At 49.9% G+C, this 24,861-nt stretch overlaps 1 protein-coding gene across 1 annotated transcript in view; it reads right to left on the bottom strand.

The window, feature by feature from the left end:
- The window catches only part of DNAH17 (dynein axonemal heavy chain 17), a 1,486,981-nt gene that overhangs the window by 273,456 nt on the left and 1,188,664 nt on the right, over positions 1 to 24,861 (bottom strand). The window contains exons 55-56 of the mRNA XM_029599137.1: positions 20,471 to 20,632; positions 11,284 to 11,517 (exon numbers count right to left, since the gene is read on the bottom strand). Of these exons, the coding sequence (XP_029454997.1) occupies positions 11,284 to 11,517; positions 20,471 to 20,632 (396 nt within the window). The remainder of the gene's footprint in view (positions 1 to 11,283; positions 11,518 to 20,470; positions 20,633 to 24,861) is intronic.

The following is a 24,861-nucleotide window of genomic DNA, read 5'->3' on the forward strand; positions in this document are numbered from 1 at the left end:
CTTTGTTATTAACTCACTTTCGATGCATTTTTCACTTATCTTTTTGATTTTTATCAATTAATTCACTTTATGTAAATAAATATAGTTTTATTGCATACACCAATATAAGTATTTAATAATATATACACAAGTTATCAATTGATTCATTAGGTACATATGTTACTTTCGTCATCAATCAATTTTTTATATATACACACCTTTGTACATATACAACTACAAATGTTTGCATACTAATTATTAAATTTGAATAAAAAGTCCTATATAATATTGCCATCCTTTTTTGCATAATTACAGATATATTACTTTTGCTGGTCATATAATGGAATATATGATCCTTCATACACAAATTGCCTAATTTGTGAATTGAAGAGAATACACGTAAGGTAAAACCATCTTTTATTACAGATTCATTTGAATTTATTATACATTTGTGTTAACCGTGAGTTTATTCAGTTCCTATCAGATATAATTTCATAATAATAATTTTCATAGTTTCCATACGAAATGAGCTATGTGTCACCATTACTATAATACATGTACAACATAAACATTTTGTTTTTAATTATTATTTTAATTTATTTTTTACACAATGATTTATTGATATGATTATTTATTTATTTATGTTTTAGCCCCTGAGGCAGCCGTCCTTGATATGGCGAAACTCGGCCAGAGTCGGGCTACCTTTGTGTCTCAACTTTAATAAAGGAATTTTATAAGACTATTGGCATCTATTCCTTTGTTCATCCTGACGGCTTTTATAGATCGCCTTCCTTTGTGCTTTTTGGGTCCCCCCCCGAATAGAAGACACACAGAGAGGGGGTCTTTGGGGTTGAACCCCGATTTGGAGTTGCTGGACCAAATCCTTGAGGATGAAGTTTCCCCCGGCTCCAGAGTCAATCAGGGCTAGCGTTTCAAACTCTTCTTCAGGAAGGAGAAAGGTCATCGGGATGGTGTACGGGGAGGCAGAAGTGGTGTGACCTAGGGTTAGCTCCCCAACTGTCCCTAGGTCCGAACGTTTCCCGGAAGCTCGCTACAGCAGGTAAGGAAATGGCCCTTGCTACTGCAATACAGGCACAGGCCCAGAGACCGACGTCTTCTCCTCTCTTCTTGAGAGTTAGGCCCCCGGCCCACCTGCATGGGTTCAGGATCTTGAGTCCCCGGAGAGGCAGAGGGGGAGTGCCCGTTTCGGGAAGATGTGGTTCCGGAGCTCCCGGGTCTGTGAGCAGGCCTCCTCTCCCGGAACTGGCGATGGATACGGTGGTCCACGCAGCCCGCCAGATCAATGAGGTCGTTCAAGTTGTCCGGGAGATCTCTGGCCGCCAACTCATCCTGAAGTCTTGGGGAGAGACTTTCCAAAAAGATGCCATGCAGACTATCAGTTCCCCAGTTTAATTTGGCGGCAAGAGTCTGAAAGGCCACAGTGTGTTCCGCCAAAGGCCGGTTACCCTGACGCAGCTGGAGCAGTTCGGATGCGGCAGTAGGGCTGCGGGAGGACTCATCGAAGACCCGCCAAAAGGCGGTGATGAATTGTACCAGATTGGCTAGGCAGGAGTCCTGACACTCCCACTGGGAGGAGGCCCATGCCAAGGGTCCCCCATCCAACAGGGAGATAATATAGATCGTCTTGATCCAGTCCGTCGGAAACTAGCTGGAAGGAGATTGATACGAATATTGCACTGGTTCAAGAACCCTCAGCAAAGCTTTGTATCCCCTGAAAACCATGAGGGTGCTGGCATCTGTATGGGTACCATTGGTCTGGTATTGGTCTCGGCTCCAGGTACCGGGGAACTGGAATCAGGGGCTCTGCTAACGCGGTCAGCTAGTCCCTGCATTGTTGCCATCAGGGACTTGAGGCATGTTTGCTGCTGTTGCAGTCTCTGTGCAATACCCGGGATGGCTTTCAAGCCTGCAAGATCCACCGGGTCCATGGCCTTGCAAACTGTTATGGTCGTGGACCCTTGGGCCGGCTGAGACTGCAGATGGTACGGCGCTGAAGAGACTCCAGAGAAGACTTCACCACTGGAAGTCCGAGGTCCCCTGGGAGAAGCCCATAGGAACCCAGACCTCTTGGACTTAGGTGGGGCCCTATGCGACCAAGGATCTGGGCAGTGGCCGAAGAGATGGTCGATGAGGATGACTAGGCCCAGGAGGCTGGAGAGTCTTCACCCTCAGAAGCCCATGGTTCCCCCGGGAGGAGCCCATGAGAGCCTGAGCCACTGGGATTCAGGAGAATCCTCTGGGCCAGCAAGAACCAGATACCTGTGGAGGTGGATGAAACTGAAGTCAAGGTCCAAGAACAAAGCCGGGTCAGAAGCCAGAAGTCAGAGGTCCGAAGCCAAAGCCAGGGGCGGAAATGGGAATCAGAGTCGTGGGATGGAGCTGGGTCAGAAGCCAGAGGTCAGAAGTCCGAAACCAAAGCTGGCAGAAGCTGAAGATGAAGTCAATGGACGAAGCCGGGTCAGAAGTCAGAAAACAGAAGAGGCAATCCAAGATCCAAGCAGCAACTCGAAATTCAGCGAACTGAGAGAACCTCGTTGCAAGGTGAGGTACAGCTGCAGCTGCCAGGTTTAAATAACCCGGCAGCGTCTGACGTCATCAGGAGGGCTGTCCTAAGTTTCCCGCACTGGCCCCTTTAAATCTGAAGCCCTGGCGCGCGCACGCGTGCCTAGGGGGCGGGGCCAGCCGCGGATTGGAGACGGCGTCTCCCTCGCAGGGAGAACGCCATGGAGGGCTGCGTCTCGGGCCTGGAAGGCCGAAGAGAAGGCATTCCTGCAGCCGGACCGGGCCGCACGGTGCGTGTAGGTCCCGGGGCACGGCCCAGGACCGTAACAGACATTGAGTTCAAAAAGGAAATAGTCTAAGAACATGAATGCTTTGGTCTTCTCATGCAAATAGATTTCCTATATTTAACAATAGGGTGAACTCATCTAAGGGTGTATACAATGTAGTTGAGATAATAGATAATTTTTCAAAAAGAGTTGGGTTTATCTTGTATGAATGATACCAGAGTAGATAATAACGATAGTATATTGATATTTTTTAACTTGTAACAAGATAATAGTAAAGTCAATTATAGAAACATAGAAACATAGAAATGACGGCAGAAGAAGACCAAACGGCCCATCCAGTCTGCCCAGCAAGCTTCACACACTTTTTTCTCTCATACTTATCTGTTTCTCTTAGCTCTTGGTTCTATTTCTCTTCCACCCCCACCATTAATGTAGAAAGCAGTGATGGAGCTGCATCCAAGTGAAATAACTAGCTTGATTAGTTAGGGGTAGTAGGGGTAGTAACCGCCGCAATAAGCAAGCTACACCCATGCTTATTTGTTTTACTCAGACTATGTTATACAGCCCTTATTGGTTGTTTTTCTTCTCCCCTGCCTTTGACGCAGGGAGCTATGCTGGATATGCTTGAAGTATCAGTTTATTCTTCTCCCATGCTGTTGAAGCAGAGAGCCATGCTGGATATGCATCGAAAGTGAAGTATCAGGCACATTTGGTTTGGGGTAGTAACCGCCGTAACAAGCCAGCTACTCCCCGCTTTGTGAGTGTGAACCCTTTTTTCTTCTCCCCTGCCGTTGAAGCAGAGAGCTCTGCTGGATGTGTGTAGTATCAGTTTTTTTTTCTCCCCTGCCGTTGAAGCAGAGAACTATGCTGTATATGCATAGAAATTGAAGTAACAGGCTTATTTGGTTTGGGGTAGTAACCGCCGTAACAAGCCAGCTACTCCGCCCTTTGTGAGTGCAGATCCTTTATTCCACATTTCCTCTTGCTGTTGAAGCTAGAACGATGTTGGAGTCACAGTAAGCATGTGTACGTTTATTGAATAAGGGTATTGTCTCCAGGCAGTAGCCATCATTCTGGCGAGTCACCCACTCTTCATTGGCGGCCTCTTGACTTTATGGATCCACAGTGTTTATCCCACGCCCCTTTGAAGTCCTTCACAGTTCTGGTCTTCACCACATCCTCCGGAAGGGCATTCCAGGCATCCACCACCCTCTCCGTGAAGAAATACTTCCTAACATTGGTTCTGAATCTTCCTCCCTGGAGCTTCGAATCGTGACCCCTGGTTCTGCTGATTTTTTTCCTACGGAAAAGGTTTGTCGTTGTCTTTGGATCATTAAAACCTTTCAAGTATCTGAAAGTCTGTATCATATCGCCTCTGCTCCTCCTTTCCTCCAGGGTGTACATATTTAGATTCTTCAATCTCTCCTCGTACGTCATCCGATGAAGATCCTCCACCTTCCTGGTCGCTTCCATCTTGTCTTTGTCTTTTTGTAGATACGGTCTCCAGAACTGAACACAGTACTCCAGGTGAGGCCTCACCAAGGACCTGTACAAGGGAATAATCACTTCCCTTTTCTTACTCGATATTCCTCTCTCTATGCAGCCCAGCATTCTTCTGGCTTTTGCTATAGCCTTGTCGCATTGTTTCGCAGACTTCATATCATTAGACACTATCACCCCAAGGTCCCTCTCCTGCTCCGTGCACATCAGCCTTTCCCCCCCCCCCATCGAATACAGTTCATTCGGGTTTCCACTCCCCATATGCATGACTTTGCACTTCTTGGCATTGAATCTCAGCTGCCATATCTTTGACCACTCTTCCAGTTTCCTTAGATCCCGTCTCATTCTCTCCACTCCTTCCGGAGTGTCCACTCTGTTGCAGATCTTAGTGTCATCCGCGAAAAGACAAACCTTGCCTTCTATTCCGTCCGCAATGTCGCTCACAAAGATATTGAACAGGACCGGTCCCAACACCGATCCTTGCGGTACACCACTTAAAACCGCTCTCTCTTCAGAGAAGGTTCCGTTTACCATCACACATTGTCTTCTGTCCGTCAACCAATTTGCAATCCAGGTCACCACCTCGGCACTCACTCCCAAGCTTCTCGTTTTTTAGATACATTAACAAAAATAAAATTGTTATTTCTAAATCAATTTTGTGATATAAAAAATGTTTATGTTAAAATAATAATTATAATAAAAATGTTTAACATATAAAGTTAAAGTATGAAGTTTTAGAGATTTTGTATAAGCAAATCCACCTGGATTTACGCTCGTAGGCTTTGAAAATATGTCCCTAAGTAAACTTGATTAATAGCCGTTAATGGACGTCTCCTCCAAGAACTTATCCAAACCTTTTTTGAACCCAGCTACACTAACTGCACTAACCAGATCCTCTGGCAACAAATTCCAGAGCTTTATTGTAAGTTGAGTGAAAAAGAATTTTCTCCGATTAGTCTTAAATGTGCTACTTGCTAACTTCATGGAATGCCCCTAATCCTTCTATTATTCGAAAGTGTAAATAACCGATTCATAGTTTTGCTGGAGTAATTTTCAAAGTTCCTTTGTGAGCCTGATTTTAAAAAGCATTTACATGCTTAAAATTGGGTTTTACATGTGTAAATGCACTTTACCATGTAAGTGGGCTTTTGAAAATTGCTACAATACATGCCATTGAATTGGCCATGTGTACTTTACATGCAAAAATGGCTTTTTAAAATTGCTACAATATGTTACATTTACATGTGTAAATTCTTTTAAAACTATCTCCATAGTATAAAGTCCATGGGCAAAAATTACCCAGTATAGGCGTAGTTACAAAATTAAGAGCAAGCCGTGCTGGTTTACAGCACGGCGGTGGTAACAGAGGGAAAGCGCGCGAGGGTCAGCAGCAGGGATGGGGGGAGGGGAAGTGTAGATGTTAGGAGGTGGGAAGTCAAATAAAATAAGGGAGGGGTGAGAGCCAGGAGCGAATGCTATTTCAAATCAGGAACAGGGATTGGTGGGTCATAGGTGACGTCAGCAGGGCAATGGGCAAGTTCGTCGAGGGAAGCAGGGAGGTAGGAAGGCGAATTTTGTGCTGTGGTAATCGAAAAGCAAATAAAGTAGAAATTTGCAGCTAAGGGGAAGGCTCTGTGAGTGTAGCTTAGGCTATAAGATGAGGAGGTTAGGAGAAAGAAAGAGTTTGCCGTCACGCCAGGGTAGAGCTGGTCCTAAGAAAGGAGGAAGGGCTCACCCTGTGGCCGGGGCAGTCGGCTCACAAGCCTCCTGGCCCCTCCTGGGAACCCCCCAAATGGGGTGGGAGAAGGAACAAGCGGTAGTAAGTTCTGGTGAAAGTGGGCCAGAGGCTGAACCTGATCTGCGACATAGCCCAGCCCAGGGCATGGAGAGCCCCTATTGCCCCCCCCCTTGGACTTGCCGATCCTTCGGGGACCTAACCCAGCCTTCAGAGAGTGGCCCGGACCCCCTAGTAGGGGACCCAGGGAAGGTGTGCATAGCTGACAGGCCTGTAAGCGGAGAGCTAGCAGCGCTTGCGATTTCGTTAGCAGAGCAGAGCGTCGAGTTGACACCGGCAGGAAAGATGACCGCAGTCATAGGATGGACACGAGGCCTGCAGGCATGACCATGCAATGGAGGGAGAAGAGCTGACAGCTCCAGCTGTCCCAGACTGCGAAAAGCGGGCTTGGCGGGGAACAGAGGCGGCGCGACTGGAGATGGCCGAGGTCGGAGGAGAGCACGTGGAGCGGCAGCCGTGGGAGGACAGGAGGCCCAGGCATGCGGAGGTTGCGAGCACGAGCAGGCATGCGGTGAGTGCGGCCGCATGCGCCAGGAAAGGGAGGGAATATGGCGAGGCAATAGGGACACCGGATATGGGAGGGAGAGGGAAGATCAAATGGTGGGGATGCAGCAAGGATTTGGGGTTTGGCGGGAATGGAGTACATGTACACAAAAGGAGGCCAGAGAAGGGGATCGGAGAAGAGACTGGCAGCCACGACGAGAGCATGGGAGTGCACATGCAGTATCAAGAGTAGGAAGCGGACCTTTTAAGGAAACGGAGGAGTCGGGGCAACAAGTTGCTGGCAGAGCTGGTACTGGGGCTAATGTGTTTTCTATTGCAAATACAGGGGAAGAAGCGAGACCGAGCACATCATACGCTGAAAAGCGATGGGCGAAGGACCCGCTTTACCCCAGCGTGGATGGACCGGTGGTGGGACGAGCTGACAGACCAAGGGGAGAGGCAGCTAAGTCTCGCATCTGGGGAGAGGAGGAAGGTAACGAGCACAAAGGGGTGCAAGAGCATATGGTTAGAGCTAAGTCCAAGAAGCGCAGGCGTGTCAGTAGTTCCAGTGATACAGATAGTAGTTCGTCAGACACATCTTCTTCGACATCCAGTGCAGGCAGACGGAAGAAGGAGGAATGGGGCCGGCGCAAGATATGGGGCACTCAGCATTGGCTTCTTTGACCGAGCTTTGGGAAGGGGTGCCGAGTAAGATACGTAAGCGAATAAAGAAACGTAAGTATGTTAACATATTCAGTTTGGTGGAAGGCAGAAGAGGAGGGAGGAAGAGGAGGGGTAAGGGAAGCAAGAAAAAGAAAGGGGCCGAGACAGGTGTCCGGGTGCCTAAAAACCTATTAAATTGGATGAGAGGTTTTTTGCGCTTAGCCAGTGTGGTGGGCCATTACCGGCCAGACCAACACGGGGCCTTACTGGCGTACTGCGATGGTATCTTGGGGGCATTCCGGGATTATGAAGGATGGGTGTGGCTTAATTATGATGAGCGATTCAGAGAAAAAATAGCTGGTAACAGATTCATGTCTTGGGGACTCAGGACATTAATCTATGGCTCACGCAGATGACAAACAAAAGTGCCAAGCTAGCGAAGACTAACAGTGGAGGGTTTGGGGGCACGGGGGATACACAGAGCAGTTGGGGAGGTGCTGCGGGAGGAGATGCAGCACTTCGGGTAGGAGGGATAGTAGGAAAAGATAGCAAAGCGGTTCCACCAAAAGGTGATTTATGTTGGCAATTCAATCGAGCCACCTGTTTATTCCCAGAATGCAAGTTCCGGCATGCGTGCTCCAATTGCAATGGGGCACACCCCAGCGCTAAGGGCGCACAGTCAGGGGCTAAGACAGTGATGAAAACTATCAAGCAACAGTGAAAGGAGATGATTTCAAAGACGGGCAGGTACAAAGCAAGGGTTGGGGGGGGGGGAGAAGAGCAAATGGAGGGTAATAATAAAAACAAACAAACAAACAAACAAATAAATAAATATATAAATCAATAACAATAAAGGAATACAATAAAATGAATAAATATTACATGAATAAATACATCAAAATTCATAAAAGACAATTAGGAACAAAAGGGGAGGGAGGTGTGAAGATGGAGGAGAGGAAGAATTTGCAGAAAGTCATGTGATTTTCTTTGTCAGATGTCGCGTTTGTAGGAAGAAGTACTGTGAAGGATTCTTGGCCAGACGCCACACAAGCTGAAGAATGGGAACTCATTCGAGACTCCGTAGCCCCAAGTACTTGGACTTCATACTCCAAAGGATATGCTGTAGTAGCTAATTTTCTCGGGGCTAGAGGTTGGGGAGGTGGGTTAGTTAGTGAGCAATGGCTAGTGGACTTTGTGCTCTGGGTCAAGGTGGGTGGATGGTCGGTGGCCACGACCCGTTTGCATTTAGTTGGGTTTTCTTTCTTTCAGAAGTTACAAGGTTGGGGTAACCCTTGGGTAGTTTTCGTTTGCGTAAAGTTTTGGGGGGATGGCAAAAATGGTTTGGTATACGGAGAGATAAACGATTGCCTATTTGGTATCATGACGTGGTAAAATTCTCTGAGTGGTTACCACAGGTTTGCTGGTCTACATATGAGGCGGTTTTATTCAGCGTGGCGTTTTCATGGGCGTTCTTTGGCGCTATGCGAGTCAGCGAGTTGGTCGCCCAGTCAGTGAGGGATAAGGGATCCCCGGGGATCAGGAAGGATTGTGTTGACATTAGGGAACAGGAGGTGTCGATCTTCCTACCAAGATCCAAGACAGACCAGATGGGCAAGGGCACTACCATAAAGTTATTGCCGGCGGCGAGTGACACTATTTGCCCAGTGCGTTCTGCCTGGAGGTATCTGCGATTAAGACCAGCGATGGGGGGGGGGTGTCCTTTTAGTGCATAAGAACAGTTCGGCATTGACTAAGAATCAATTTGCTCAAGTGCTTAGAATGGTGATCACAGCAGATGGGAGGGACGCGAATAGATATAGTTCTCATTCCTTCAGGATCGGGGCAGTGACGTTGGCGGCCGAGGCTGGATTGCCCGACGTGGGGATAAAAAGTATAGGTCGGTGGAAATCGAAAGTTTTCAGGGATTATATTAGATCGGATGTATAAAAAAAAACCAAAAAAAAACAAGGAGTAAAGAGAGTCGGTATACACGGGTGGGGAGGGGAAGAGGGGGAGGGGAGGGTATAGGATATAGAGACTAATGCATTATTTCTTTTACAGAAGCCGGGGGGCGGAGGAGAGGTCACAAATGTGCCTGGATCGTGGGCCATTCATATATCCATCGAGTGCAAAGACGTGCCATGAAACGACCGTATGGGGAACATTTGGAGCTGGAACGCCTCGGGTGGCAATTAGCTTGGTTCAGTCGCAGAGGCATGGAATGGGACGAGCTGTTGCCTTTCCTAAGCTAGCGAATGGACATGTGGGGTGTTCCGGACATACTAATTGTTAATTTACGTGGAAATGATGTCGGAAGAAAGACGTGCAGAAATTTACTGACATGCATCAAAAAAGACTTAGCTCAAATTTGGGCGAGGTGGCCGTCAGTTAGATTGGGGTGGTCCGACATTATTATTCGATTGCGAAACACTGAAGAGACGGTTTGGAAGAGTGGTGTCAAAAAGATAAACAGGCAGATGGGGAAGTGGATGGAGTGGGAGGGGGCGTGGAGTGGAGAAGCAGGTCTCTTTAGTGGAGATGGGATCCATTTATCCGATATTGGAATGGATCTCTTTAACCATACATTCAAGAAGGATTAGAAAAGGAGATAAGCAGTAGAGGTTAGATGGCCGCAGTGGGGGAAACAAGTCATAAACAACTTGTTTTTGTGGCGGATAACCCGAGTCCAGCGTTATTGTTGTTAAAAGGGGAATGGGGGGTGGGATTGGAGGAGGGGGTTAAGGCCCTGCGTAGCTGGGGGGGCTTCTACGTGGGAAGACCGGCGAACCGTGGAGCTAAGATTCACGGTTCAAGCTTGCTCACGCTGGCACGAGGCGGAGCAGTTGGGAAAGGGGGAGGGTATCTCCACCATTGGGGTTTAAGGTGGTGGAGGCCAGGGGAGGAGTTGGAGGAAGGGGGGGGGGGTCGGATGAAGGAGGGGCTCTTATCGAATATTTGTAAGGGCTCGGATTCTGGTTGAAATAAACTGCGGCCAATTTTAAATGCCAACCAAGAGTTCAGTTGTATGTTCGGGATGAAGGGGGGAGGGGAACTGCTGATGCGAGCGCAAGGTCTTTCCTCCACCTGTTAGAGCAAGCCGTGCTGGTTTACAGCACGGCGGTGGTAACAGAGGGAAAGCGTGCGAGGCTCAGCAGCAGGGACGGGGGGAGGGGAAGTGTAGATGTTAGGATGCGGGAAGTAAAATAAAATAAGGGAGGGGTGAGAGCCAGGAGTGAATGCTATTTCAAATCAGGAACAGGGATTGGTGGGTCATAGGTGACGTCTGCAGGGCAACGGGCCAGTTCGTCGAGGGAAGCAGGGAGGTAGGAAGGCGAATTTTGTCCCACCCTCCTGCCCTTGATTCATGTTATTGTTTTGTATATTGTCGCAGTGTTGGTGGATAACCCGAGCCGAGCGTTATTGTTGTTAAAAGGGGAATGGGGGGCGGGGTTGGAGGAGGGGATTAAGGCCCTGTGTAGCTGGGAGGCTGCTACGTGGGAAGACCGGCAAACCGTGGGGCTAAGGTTCACGGTTCAAGCTTGCTCATGCTGGCACAGGCAGAGCAGGTGGGAAAGGGGGAGGGTATCTCCACCATTGGGGTTTAAGGTGGTGGAGGCTAGGGCAGGAGTGGAGGAAGGGGGGGGTTTGGATTAAGGGGGGGTTCTTATCGAATATTTGTAAGGGCTCGGGTTCTGGTTGAAATAAACTGCGGCCAATTTTAAATCCCAACCAAGAGTTGAGTTGTATGTTTGGGATGAGGGGAGGGGGAGGGGAACTGCTGATGCGAGCGCAAGGTCTTTCCTCCACCTGTTAGCTCTGTGCACTTATAATGGTTAAAGAAGGAGCCGTTATCTGTTTCTGTCAGTCACAGAACTGACTCTGCAATGGCTGTGATATATGGAAGGAGGAGGATCAAGGAACACCACCTATTTTCCAATTCAACTGAAACCTGCCTTACGGAACAGGAAGAAGTTGGTAAATAATAAAGAAGCCTTCACATAAAAACTCCCTCCTCCCTCAGAGCATACAAATTCCAGTTCCATTGGTACATACCTGACCAGCAGTATCCTGGAGTTTAGTTAAACCATTCTCCAGTCTTTCCATTTTGGCAATGAGTTCTTTCCTTTTGTTAGCGAGCAGATTCTGGTAAAGTTTGATGTATTCCAGAAATGTTTTGGGTGTTGTATAGTTATAGCGCCTGTCAGCACTCAGATACATCTTAGACATTTCATTAACGGTTTTGTGGACATATGACATGAAGAGACTGATAGACTTTTTCACATCCAGCTTGAACAGAAAAGAATAATTCAATCAATTACCTAACACAAGGCTAAATATTATCTATGTAAAATATGGGAACACATACACATCATATTTTGTCCTTAATAATAGAAATATTCTCACTTAGTCCATTTTAATAATGACATGCTTACATTTCTATTAACATAAGCAAGTATTATACAATGGAGAAAATACAAAAAAATCAGAGGGAAAAATCTCTTCAGTGATAATGCTTATGTCAGTGGGAGCAGCACTATTTGTCTTAACATTGCCATGTTTGGAGGTTAATGCTCATGCACTCGCTTTCAAAGAGGAACAGGGTTAATATACAGACATTTGGATCTTGTTATGAACTGGAGAAGTTGTGACCCCCTCTGGCTGAGGTGAGAGCTGACTCCACCCACATGGAGGAGCCCTGTGGGCCTCACCATAGGCAGGCTCGGTCTAGCAACACAGCACACCCTAGTGGAGAGACTTTATTATGGAGAGAAGCAGAACCCGCAGAGCAAGGGTTAGCGAACATAGTTCTGTGCAGTGAGGAGAAAGCCCAATGATGCTACAGCAGATGATAATCTGGTGTTGCCACGGAGTGGGTAGCCAGTCGTTCTCACAGGCGAGGTAGACCTCAGGTGCAGCTCCGGTAGTGGCCCACAGAGTGGGGTACGCCAAGAAGTCTGCATAGGTGGAGAGTAGAAGTAGAATCCTGAGGAAGCTGTAACGAGGTGAGGCAGGAACAGTTGCACAGAGCAGAGAGTGGCTTGACTGTAGGCAAGCGGTAGTGGCCCGAGGGATGGGGTACACCGCAGAGTCCAGCAAGCGAGGAAGTGGAGAGGTACTCACGAAGAATCCAGGAAGCTCTGAGGTGGTGGGTGGTAGAGACGTAGACAGGAAGGCCCTCTGAGGAGCGGATAGCCCAAGGTGTCAGCGAGCCCCCGAGGAGCGGATACTCAACGTCCAAGCCCACGAAGAACAGGAAGTCTGAAGAGCGGAATTAGGCAGGGTGGAAGTCCTTGCTAACTCGTCTTAGCCAAGAGCCAGCTGGATTAAGTACCAAAGGCATCTGACATCATCGGATGGGGACGCCTCCGAGGTTCCCGCCATGACGTGTACTTAGGAAGCTCTTGTGCGCGCGTGCGCCTAAGTGATTCCCAATTTAAGATGGCGGCCGGGCGTGCCCGGGCTACTCGGGAGACACCGCGGAGGTCGGCATTCACGAATGGAGACCGCTACTTGACCCAAAGAGGCAGGCACAGGAAAAAAGGAGGTGAGCAACAATGGTCGCAGACGCCAGTGATCGAGGGGCACAAAAGTATCCCCTTTCTTAGGGCCCCTCCCCAGGGATTTGGCTTCCTAGGATGGTCCAGATGAAACTGCTTGATGAGATCCTTGTCAAGAATGTTACTAGCTGGTTCCCAACTGTTCTCCTCCGGCCCGATTCCTTCTCATGATAACAGCTATTCCCAGTGTTTACCACATTTTCTCACATCAAGGATGTCCTCTACCTGGTATGTTATAACTTCCTCCGCAGAGAGGGGCTGCGGATCAGGTGTTTTCCTTGAAAATTCGGATAGAACCAGAGGCTTCAATAGTGATATGTGGAGGGCATCATGAATCCGGAGTAAGGATGGTAATTTCAGGCTGTAGGTCATAGACCCGAGGCGATGGAGCACAGAGAAAGGTCCAATGTAACGTGGTGCAAATTGTGCGGAAGGCAATTTGAGGAGTATGAAGCGGGTGCTGAGCCATACTTTGTCTTCTGGTTGGAATTGAGGAGCAGGTCTATGATGAGCATCATAGAATTTCTTAGCTTGCTGTCCCGCTTTCAGTAACAGGCCCTTAGTATGTTCCCACACGTATTGTAGCTCCTGAACCAAAGCCTGCACAGCTGGTGAGGAGACTGATAGTGGAATCGGAAGTGGAGGTAATGGCTGACGTCCGTATACCAGCTGAAATGGAGATGATCCAGTCGTGGCTGATGGGTGAGAGTTCAGTGCAAATTCGGCCCAAGGTAATAGGTCAGCCCAATCGTTCTGCCTGGAGTTAACATAAGAATGTAGGAATTGCTTGAGGGTGTGGTTCATTCTCTCCATTTGCCCGTTAGCTTGCAGGTAGTAGGCGGACGTCATGTCCAATGAGATATCAAATTTTTTTGGGGCGAGATCTCCAAAATTTAGCCATGAATTGGACTCCCCTGTCAGAGAGTATGTGTTTGGGCATACCATGCAAACGGAATATGTGACGAATGAATACTTTCGCCAATTCTGAAGCTGTTGGCAGTCCAGGTAATGCCACAAAATGTGCCATCTTGCTAAAGCGATCAATGGTGACCCATATAGTGTTGTTCAATAACGCACTGGAGTGAAAATTGCACTCAACACATATAGTGTATGCACCAAAAGCGCAAATAAATTCTTTTTGGTCAAAGTTCAAAAAATAGGTTTTGTTTATTTTCACTTGGCTACTCCTTTTAGTAAAACACAGTGTTGTACAACAAATCCCCCAACACAGACCTGTGTTTCGCCAGTCCGGCTGCTTCGGGGGGGGGGGGGGGGCGCAATTTCTAACAACAAACAATCTGTAATAAAAGGAAAGATATAATGACCAAAATACAGAAAACTAGGAATGCGGCAGACACTGAAGAAACTTGTTAACATGTAAGACATACCTGTGTCATAAACTGTCTCAAATTTTATCAGGAGTGCTCTGAGCGGGCATAAGTAAAGGAGTTTTAAACCCTGCCGAAAATCTACTAAGAAAATCTATGTACTGTATGGAGTATCTGATTGTGCTTCTCTAGGGTTGGTATACGTAATCAGCTGTCCGTGCAACAAACTTTATGTCGGTAAGACGTTTCGCAAAATTAAGACTCGCATTATCGACCATAAGTCTAATATTAAGACGGGCAAAGAAAATGCCCCTCTGGTTTCACATTGGACACAATTATCCCACTCAGTGCTAGACTTGAAGTTTTTTGTCATCGATGTTGTAACGCCCCCGTTAAGAGAAGGGGACTTCTCAGTTATTCTTATTAAGCGGGAGCAGAAATGGATTCACATTTTGGACACTGTTTCCCCAAAGGGTTTAAATGCAGAACTTGAGTGGATTTATTTTATCTGACAGTATACCTACATCATTGTTCTCGTGTGTATGGTGATTGGCTAGTGAATTTGCTTCCGTCATTGGTGCGCATATTCGCGCCAAAATGATCAGCAGGGTTTAAAACGTCTTTACTTATGACCGCTCAGAGCGCTCCTGATAAAATTTGAGACAGTTCGTGACACAGGTATGTCTTACATGTTAACAAGTTTCTTCATTGTCTGCCACATTCCCAGTTTTCTGTATTTTGGTCATTATATCATTCCTTTTATTACAGATTGTTTATTGTTAGAAATTGCCCCCCCCGAAGCAGCCGGACTGGCAAAACACGGGTCCCTGTTGGGGGATTCGTTGTACAACACTGTGTTTTACTAAAAGGAGTAGCCGAGTGAAAATAAACAAAACATATTTTATGAACTTTGACCAAAAAGAATTTATTTGCGCTTTTGGGGGCAGATTTTATAAATCTGCGCACACGCATACTTTTGTTCGCGCACCAGGCACGAACAAGAGTACGCAGGATTTTAATAGATACGCGCGTAGCCGCGCGTATCCATTAAAATCCGGGGTCGGCGAGCGCAAGGCTGCCCAAAATCGGCAGCCTGCGCACGCTGAGCCGCGCAGCCTGCCTCCGTTCCCTCCGAGGCTGCACCTTCCCTTCCCTTCCCCTACCTAACCCAACCCCCCGGCCCTATCTAAACCCCCCCCCCACCTTTGCGCGCACCGGGCCGGCTGCCGCGCTCCATGTTCCGGTCCGGGGGCTGGTCCGGAGGCCACGGCCACGCCCCCGGGACGCCCCCGGGCCGAAACCACGCCCACGGCGCCGCCCTCGAAATGCTGCGTCACTCGCGACATGCCCCTGAAACGCCGCGTCACTCTTGGCACGCCCCCGACACGCCTCCGACACGCCCCTCCATGGAAGCCCCGGGACTTACGTGCATCCCGGGGCTTAGGCTCGGCGCGCGCAGGGGGGGTTTGGGGTAGGTTTTCGGGGGGTACGCGCATATCTTACGCACGTACCCCTTTGAAAATCTACCCCTTGGTGTATACACCATATAGTGTTGTTACCATTAGATACTGGAAGATCCACCACAAAGTCTGTGGCTATTTGCGTCCATGGTTCACTGGTCAGAGGTATAGGTTGGAGAAGCCCCCAGGAACGCCAGCTGGAGGTTTTTGTCTGGTGCAGGTCAAACATGATGCCACCGTAGACTTTTACATCCTTTTTCATGGACGGTCACCAATAGTATCTTTCAATGTTGGCTAGAGTTCAGAATTGGCTGGGATGGCCGGCAAGCAGGGAATCATGAGCCCACTTGAGAATTTTTCTCCTTAGGTTCCTGGGAACCATCGTCTTCCCGGTGGGTACCATGAGAGTAGTTGACAGCAACACTTTGGCAGTGTCAATTAAATGATGTGGTTCGTCTAGCGTGTCTTTGGTGGCAAAAGAACACGAGAGCGCATCAGTATTCTTGTCCCCTGGTTTGTATTTCAGCAAAAAATCAAAGCAATTAAAAAATACAGACCATCGGGCTTACCTGTGGTTCAGACATTGTGCATGGCGCACGTATTCCAAATTTTTTTGGTCCGTGTAGACGGTTATTTGATGTTGAGTGCCTTCGAGCCAAGGACACCATTCCTCAAAAACTAGCTTGATGGTGAGCAACTCTTTATCCCCAATTCCGTAATTATTCTCAGCCAGGGAAACACGCCAGGGAAAAAGACAGCCCCTACTCCAACATCAGAGACATCCACCTCGACTATGAATGGTTGTCGATGATCCGGGTGGCAGAGACATGGCTCTTGAAGAAAGGCTTTCTTTAGTTTTGGAAGGCGTTAACGGCCTCAGGGGACCATTGAGATGGGTTGGCTCCTTTACACATCATGGAAGGCAATGGTGCGGTTAAGGTACAGTAATGCTTGATGAATGAATGATAATAGCTCGTGAAGCCTAAGAAGCGGCGTAATGCTTTGAGACCGGTAGGCTGGGGCCAGTCCTGGACGCTCCTGGTCTTTTGTGGGTCCATCTCGAAATCCCGACTGGATACTACGTAGCCCACATACGGTACAGACTCCTGATGAAAGGAGCACTTTTCTAGTTTGGCGTATAGGTGGTGCTCTTGTAGCCACTATAAAACTTCAGTGACGTCTCATTCATGGTTTTGGAGATTCTGGGAAAAAAACATTATATCATCCAGATATACTACCACAGTTTGATACAGCAGATCTCGAAGAATTCCATTCATCATATTTTGGAATACGGCAGGGGCGTTGCAAAGGCCAAAGGGCATGACCAAGTATTCAAAATGGCCGTCGAGGATATTAAATGCCATCTTCCACTAGTCTCCTTGACGAATGCGAACCAAGTTGTACACACCCCTTAGGTCCAATTTTGTGAAAATGTTAGCTCCTTGGAGCCTATCAAAAAGTTCGGAGATTAGAGGTAGCGGGGTAGTGATCCTTCACAGTTATTTCATTTAGACCACCGTAGTCTATACATGGGTGAAGAGATCCATCCTTCTTTCCTACAAAAAAGAAGCCAGCTCCTGCCGGTGACTTGGAAGGACGTATAAACCCTTTCTCAAGGTTCTTCTGAATGTAAGCCGACATGGCTTTAGTCTCTGCTATGGAGAGTGGATATACTCTTCCTCTGGGTGGCTCGGTGTTGGGCTTCACGTTAATAGTGCAGTCAAACACCTGATGTGGCAGAAGTATATCAGCTGCTTTCTTGGAGAAAATGTCTTGTTACACCGCGTAACATGGCGGTAGACCCGAAGGGTAATGGTGGTCGACTTGCAGGGTAGTGGTGTCACCTTCTTCAGGCACTTCTTGTGACAGGTGTGACCCCATTGTGACAATTCTAGGGTACTCCAATCAAATTGAGGCTGATGAATGTGGCGCCATGGTAGCCCAATTACCACCGGGTGTATAGCTTTATCCAACACTAAAAACGAGAGAGTCTCCGAATGGAGAGAGCCTGTGCGAAGGTGGATGGGTTGTGTGGAGAGGGAGACCTCACCCGGTATTGGCTCATGTATAGACGACAGCAGCAACGGAGTGGGGGTCCAAATGGTGGGGATACATGGGTGCTCCACTAATTGCCTGAGAATGAAATTCCCACCGGCACCAGAGTCCACTAAGGCCAGAGTTTGAAATTCCAGAGTGTCCGAAATTATCAAGACCGGGAGTGTGAGTGGAGGAGATGGAGAGGTTAGACCTAGGAAGAGTCTTCTGGCGGATCCTAGGTCTGAGAGTTTCCTGGACAGTTGGGACAGGAGTGAACAGCATGGACTGGTTCACCACAATACATACAGAGGCCCAGTCGTTTGCGGTATCGTCTCTCCTTGGGTGAGAGGTGGCTGCGGCCTAATTGCATAGGCTCCTCCTCCTCATTGCTGGGTGCTGGCATGGTCTGGATAACAGGCACTGGACGAGGGCGAGGAACTCCAGTCGCAGGCTTCTTGTTCCCTTTTTGTTCTTGGGTGTGTTCTCGTAGACGACGATCAATTCATCCTGTGAGATCCGTGAGATTGTCCAGAGTCTCCGGTAGTTCCAGTGCTGCCAGTTCATCCTTAATGCAACAATTAAGACCTTCAAGGAAAATAGTTCTGAGGAAACCCAGGTCCCAATGCAATTCTGAAGATAGGGTTTTAAACTCAATGACATAGACAGTCAATGGTTGCTACCTTGCTGTAGGTGTAACAAGGCGGATCCAGCAACAGTCTTGCAGGCAGGGTCATCGAACACTGAGGGGCGGATTTTAAGAGCCCTGCTCGCCTAAATCCGCCCAAATCCAGGCGGATTTAGGCGAGCAGGGCCCTGTGTGCCGGTGAGCCTATTTTACATAGGCCTACCGGCGCGCGCAGAGCCCCGGGACTTGCATAAGTCCCGGGGTTTTCTGAGGGGGGCGTGTTGGGGGCGTGTCAGGGGCGGGGCCGAGCGGCGCGCCGTTTTCGGGGCGGGACGCGGCGTTTTGGGGGTGGGCTCGGGGGCGTGGTTTCGGGCCGGGGCGGGCCGGGGCGTGGCCGCGCCCTCCAGGCCCGCCCCTGGGTTGTGACTAGGCGCGCCAGCAGCCTGCTGGCGCACGGGGATTTACTTCTCCCTTCTGGGAGGCGTAAATCCCCCAACAAATGTGGGGGGGGGGGGGGTCTAGACAGGGCCGGGGGGGGTGGATTAGGTAGAGGAAGGGAGGGGAAGGTGAGGGGAGGGCGTTAGAGGATTCCCTCCGAGGCCGCTCCGATTTCGGAGCGGCCTCGGAGGAAACGGGGGTAGGCTGCGCGGCTCGGCGCGCACCGGCTACACGAAATCGGTAGCCTTGCGCGCGCCGATCCAGGATTTTAGCGGATTCGCGCGGCTCCGCGCGTATCTACTAAAATCCAGCGTACTTTTGCTTGCGCCTGATGCGCCAGCAAAAGTACGCCAAATCGCGCTGTTTTAAAATCTACCCCTGAGTGAAAAAGTGTAAGAAATCCCGTTAAATCACTTAGTACTGGATCATTACGCTCACAAATAGGTGAAGCACATGCCAGAGCTTTCCCGTCTAGAAGAGACAGGATATATGTAGTTTTAGATATCACGTTGGGAAAGTAGATGGTCTGGAGCGAAAAGTGCATGAGGCACTGATTAAAAAAAAACCCCTACACAGCAGGGGATCTCCTGTGAAACGAGTAGGAGCAGGCAAGGGAACAGAAACTCGAGCCGGTAGCCCCAGAGGTGAAGTAGTGTCCTTGTCTGATGAAATGGAGGCATTCAGCCAGTAATTTAGCTGGTTGAAGGCAGTTGCTAGAGTTTCCAAAGTCCGTTGATGTGCTGTGAAGCGTTGGGCTAGGCCTGGGATGGCCTGGAGGGCTGAGACCTGAGCCGGGTCCATGGAGTTAGCAATCTGCTATGAACTGGAGTAGTTGTGAAACCCTGGCCGAGGTGAGAGCTGACTCCGCCCACAGGGAGGAGCCCTGTGGGCCTCACCGTAGGCAGGCTCAGTCTAGCAACACAGCACACCCTAGTGGAGAGACTTTATTATGGAGAAAAGCAGAACCCGCAAAGTGGGGGTTAGCGAACACAGTTCTGTGCAGTGAGGAGAAAGCCCAATGATGCTACAGCAGATGATAATCTGGTGTTGCCGTGGAGTGGGTAGCCAGTCATTCTCACAGGCAAGGTAGATCTCAGGTGCAGCTCCGGTAGTGGCCCACAGAGTGGGTTACGCCGAGAAGTCCTTGTAGGTGGAGAGTAGAGGTATAAGTCTGAGGAAGCTGTAGGGAGGAGAGGCAGGAACAGTTGCGCAGAGCAGAGAGTGACTTGACTGTAGGCAAGCGGTAGTGGCCCAAGGGACAGGGTACACCACAGACAGTCCAGCAAGCGTAGAAGTGGAGAGGTACTTATGGAGAATCCAGGAAGCTCCAAGGTGGTGGGTGGTAGAGACTTAGACCAGAAGGCCCTCCGAGGAGTGGATAGCCCAAGGTGTCAGCGAGCCCCCGAGGAGCGTGCATTCAATGTCCAAACCCATGGAGAACAGGAAGTCCGAAGAGCGGAATTAGGCAGGATGGAAGTCCTTGCTAACTCATCTTAGCCAAGGGCCAGCTGGATTAAGTACCGAAGGTATCTGATGTTAAGTGGGGGCGCCCCCGAGGTTCCTGCCATGATGTGTACTTAGGAGGCCCTTGCACGCGCACCTAAGTGATTCCCAATTCAAGATGGCGGCCAGGCGTGCCCGGGCTGCTCGGGAGACGCCCCGAAGTCGGCGTTCACTAACGGAGACTGCTACTTTGCCCAACGAGGCAGGCACAGGAAAAAAGGAGGTGAGCAACAATGGTCGCAGATGCCTGCGAACAAGGGGCACAACAGATCTAATAAATAAATCTCAAACCTCAATCCCTTCAGTATCTTCTAAAAATCGACCACTGACAGACACCAGTGCTTCTTCAGGCCATTCATGAAACCAGTCTATAGCAGTACAATTGACCACAGCAGGAAACTTTCTAGCTCGTACTCGGAGTGTTGAGCCAACTGGGGAGAAACAGAGGATAACCTAGAACACAGTAAAATTACATTTGGATATATAAATAAAAATAGAGACAAATATAGCACTAAAGCTAACATGTTTAGAGCTCTCAGCCAACAAAACACTTATTTTATCTTAAAGGAATATCTTTTCCTTTCTAAGTCTGGATTCTTTGCAGGTTGTGATACATACTATTGGACTATCATAAGAATAAAGCAAAATTGCTTACCTTGTAATAGGTGTTATCCCAGGACAGCAGGATGTAGTCCTCACATATGGGTGACATCATCAGATGGAGCCCTGGTACGGAAAACTTCTGTCAAGAGTTTCTAGAAACTTTTGACTGGCATACTGAACCTACTGAGCATGCCCAGCATGCCTTGGTATTCTCAGCCACAGGGGTCTCCCTTCAGTCTCATTTGTAGCAGTATGCGTAGGCTAAAAAATAAAATAATAAAATGTATCGGACCCAACTCCGCGGGGTGGGTTCTGTGAGACTACATCCTGCTGTCCTGGGATAACACCTATTACAAGATAAGCAATTTTGCTTTATCCCAGGACAAGCAGGATGATAGTCCTCACATATGGGTGATTAGCAAGCTACAGGCCGAGTCATTCTTACATTAACCAACAGCATACAACTTGTGCAACAGGACAACAACTGGTGTACTGCTGGAAAAAAATGAGGCAGCCTGAAATCACAGGAGGATGGATGTAGAAGGAGTTGGTGTAATACTGGAAAGAAGTTCTTTAAGACAGATTGTCCAAAGGCTGAATCTTGTCGTCCTTCTTTGTCCAAACAATAATGAGCTGCAAAGGTGTGAAGGGAACTCCATATTGCAGCTTTACATATGTCAAGAATGGACACTGAACAATAGTGTGTTACCGATGTAGACATAGCCCTTACTGAATGTGCTTTTACTCGCCCCTGGAGAGGAATGTTTGCTTTTTCATAAAAGAATTCGATACAGTCTGCTAGCCAGTTGGAGAGAGTCTGTTTTCCTACCGCAACTCCTGGTTTATTTTTGCAAAAGAAACAAAGAGTTGGGTGGATTTCCTATGGACCACCGGGCGGTTCAGGTAAAAAGCTAGCGCACGTTTACAGTCTAAGGTGTGTAAGACTCTCTCTCCCTGGTGAGAGTGAGGTCTTGGAAAGAAAGTGGGCAAGACTATTGACTGATTGATATGAAAATCCGTTACTACTTTTGGTAGGAATTTGGGGTGAGTGCGAAGGACTACTCTGTCATGCAGGAACCTTGTGTAGGGTGAGTATGTGACGAGAGCTTGTAACTCACTGACCCTCCTAGCCGATGTAATGGCTACTAAGAAAAATACTTTCCATGTAAGAAATTTTTCATCATAGGAATGTAGAGGCTCGAACGGTGACTGCATGAGTCTTGTCAGTATTATATTGAGGTCCCATTCAGTGACCGGTGGTCGAATGGGAGGCTTAAGATGAAGTAAACCTCTCATAAACCGACTTACTAGGGGTTGCGCTGTTACTGGCGCATCCCCTATGCCCTTGTGATATGCCACTATGGCACTTAGGTGTACCCCTTACCGAGGATGTCTGGAGACCAGAATCAGAAAGGTGGCAGAGGTAATCAATAAAGAAGGAATGGGGCAAGAGAAAGCTCAAAACCCTTTTTGTGTGCACCACTTGGTAAATCTAGACCACTTAAGGTGGTAAGATTTACGTGTGGAAGGCTTTGTGAAGCTACGAGAAACTTTAGAGACTTGCGTTGAAAGATTAAGTGGTTGCAGAATTAAGCTTTCAACATCCAAGCTGTCAGGGTGTTACGCTTGGGCTCCGGTCAGGAGTCGTGAACACCACCCAGCAGGGTGGCTCCAGGTGGAGAGAGACAGGAAACTAGAAACAGTGTCAGGTTCCAGGCTGGGTCAGGGCAGGCAGCAAGTATCAGAGTCTGGGTTCAGGCCTGGGTCAGGGCAGGCAGCAAGTAGCAGTGTCTAAGTACAGGCTGGGTCAGGGCAGGCAGCAGTAGCAGTGTCTAAGTACAGGCTGGGTCAGGGCAGGCGGCAGTCAGCAGTGTCTGGGTCCAGGCTGGGTCAGGGCACAGTAAGCAGGGCAAGGCAGGTCAGAAGGCCCGTAGGCCACACACACACACACACACAGAAGGCCCGTAGGCCACACACCAATAGCGGGGCAAGGCAGGTCAGAAGGCCCGTAGGCCACACACACACAGAAGGCCCGTAGGCCACCACACCATAAGCGGGGCAAGGCAGGTCAGAAGGCCCGTAGGCCACACACATACACACAGAAGGCCCGTAGGCCACACACCATAAGTGGGGCAAGGCAGGTCAGAAGGCCCGTAGGCCACACACATACACACAGAAGGCCCGTAGGCCACACACCCATAAGAGGGCAAGGCAGGTCAGAAGGCCCGTAGGCCACACACACACAGACAGAAGGCCCGTAGGCCACACACCGTAAGCAGAGCAGGCAGGTCAGAAGGCCCGTAGGCCACACATACACAGAAGGCCCGTAGGCCACACACCGTAGTCAGGGCAAGTAGGTCAGAAGGCCCGTAGGCCACACATACACAGAAGGCCCGTAGGCCACACACTGTAAGCAGAGCAGGCAGGTCAGAAGGCCCGTAGGCCAGGTAAGAAAAGCGAGGAAGAAGGCCCGAAGGCCGCGCAGGGCAAGGCAAGGAAAGGCCCGAAGGCCGCGCAGGGCTAGAGCAGGGAGCCCAGGTGAGCTCGATGCCGAAGCCCCGAGGCAACTGTCAGGCAGGGTTATAAGGGCACACCCAGAGCATAGAGTGGACAGAGGAGCTGGACTGGGCCTGTCAGGAAAGCCAGCACTAGAGGGACCCCTGGTGGTGAGGCGGTTGCACTGCAGCCAAAACTGTAACAGTACCCCCTCCTCAAGGCCTCCCCCTCCTCCTGGGTCCCATCTTAGCAGGGGGTACTCAAAAATGAAATCCGACCCCTCCGAGGGCAGCAACAGCTGGAGCAATTCAACAGGCTCAGATGGCTGAGTCAGAAAGTCTTTTAGTTGGTACCAGTTTGAGGCCCCTCCGGGGGTGGCAGCAGGACCAGTTTAAGCCCCTCCGGGGGCGGCAGCAGGACCGGTTCAGCAGGCTCTTCTCGGGGTAGTGCAGCAGGCTCGGGCCCCTCTCGGGGTGAAACGGTAGGCTGGAACACCTGCCCGGGCGTTGTAGTAGGCTCGGACCCTTCTCGGGGCGTTGTAGTAGGCTCGGACACATCTCCGGGCGATGAAGCAGGCTCGGACCCCTCTTGGGGCGATGAAGCAGGCTTGGACCCCTCTCGGGGCGATGAAGCAGGCTCGGACCCCTCTCGGGGCGATGAAGCAGGCTTGGCCCCCTCTTGGGGTGATGTAGCAAGCTCGGACCCCTCTTGGGGTGATGTAGCAGGCTCGGCCCCCTCTCGGGGTGATGAAGCAGGCTCGAACCCTTCTCGGGGCGATGAAGCAGGCTCGGACCCCTCTCGGGGCGTTGTAGCAGGTTCGGACCCCTCTCGGGGCGATGAAGCAGGCTCGAACACCTCTCCGGGCGTTGTAGCAGGCTCGAACACCTCTCCGGGCGTTGTAGCAGGTTCGGACCCCTCTCGGGGCGATGAAGCAGGCTTGGCCCCCTCTTGGGGTGATGCAGCAGGCTCGGACCCCTCTTGGGGCGATGCAGCAGGCTCGGACCCCTCTTGGGGTGATGCAGCAGGCGTGGATCCTCCTCGGGGCGATGCAGCAGGCGTGGATCCTCCTCGGGGTGATGCAGCAGGCTCGGCCCCCTCTTGGCGTGATGTAGCAGGCTCGGCCCCCTCTTGGGGTGATGCAGCAGGCTTGGATCCCTCTTGGGGCGATGCAGCAGGCTTGGCCCCCTCTTGGGGTGATGTAGCAGGCTCGGCCCCCTCTTGGGGTGATGCAGCAGGCTTGGATCCCTCTTGGGGCGATGCAGCAGGCTTGGCCCCCTCTTGGGGTGATGCAGCAGGCTTGGATCCCTCTTGGGGCGATGCAGCAGGCTTGGCCCCCTCTTGGGGCGATGTAGCAGGCTCGGCCCCCTCTTGGGGTGATGCAGCAGGCTTGGATCCCTCTTGGGGCGATGCAGCAGGCTCGGCCCCCTCTTGGGGCGATGCAGCAGGCTCGGCCCCCTCTTGGGGTGATGCAGCAGGCTTGGATCCTCCCCGGGGCGACGCAGCAGGCTTGGCCCCCTCTTGGGGTGATGAAACAGGCTCAGATGGCAGAGCAGCAAGGTTAGAAGCAGTGCACATAGAAGACA

This window comes from Rhinatrema bivittatum, chromosome 4 (assembly GCF_901001135.1).
Source record: "Rhinatrema bivittatum chromosome 4, aRhiBiv1.1, whole genome shotgun sequence".
NCBI lineage: Eukaryota > Metazoa > Chordata > Amphibia > Gymnophiona > Rhinatrematidae > Rhinatrema > Rhinatrema bivittatum.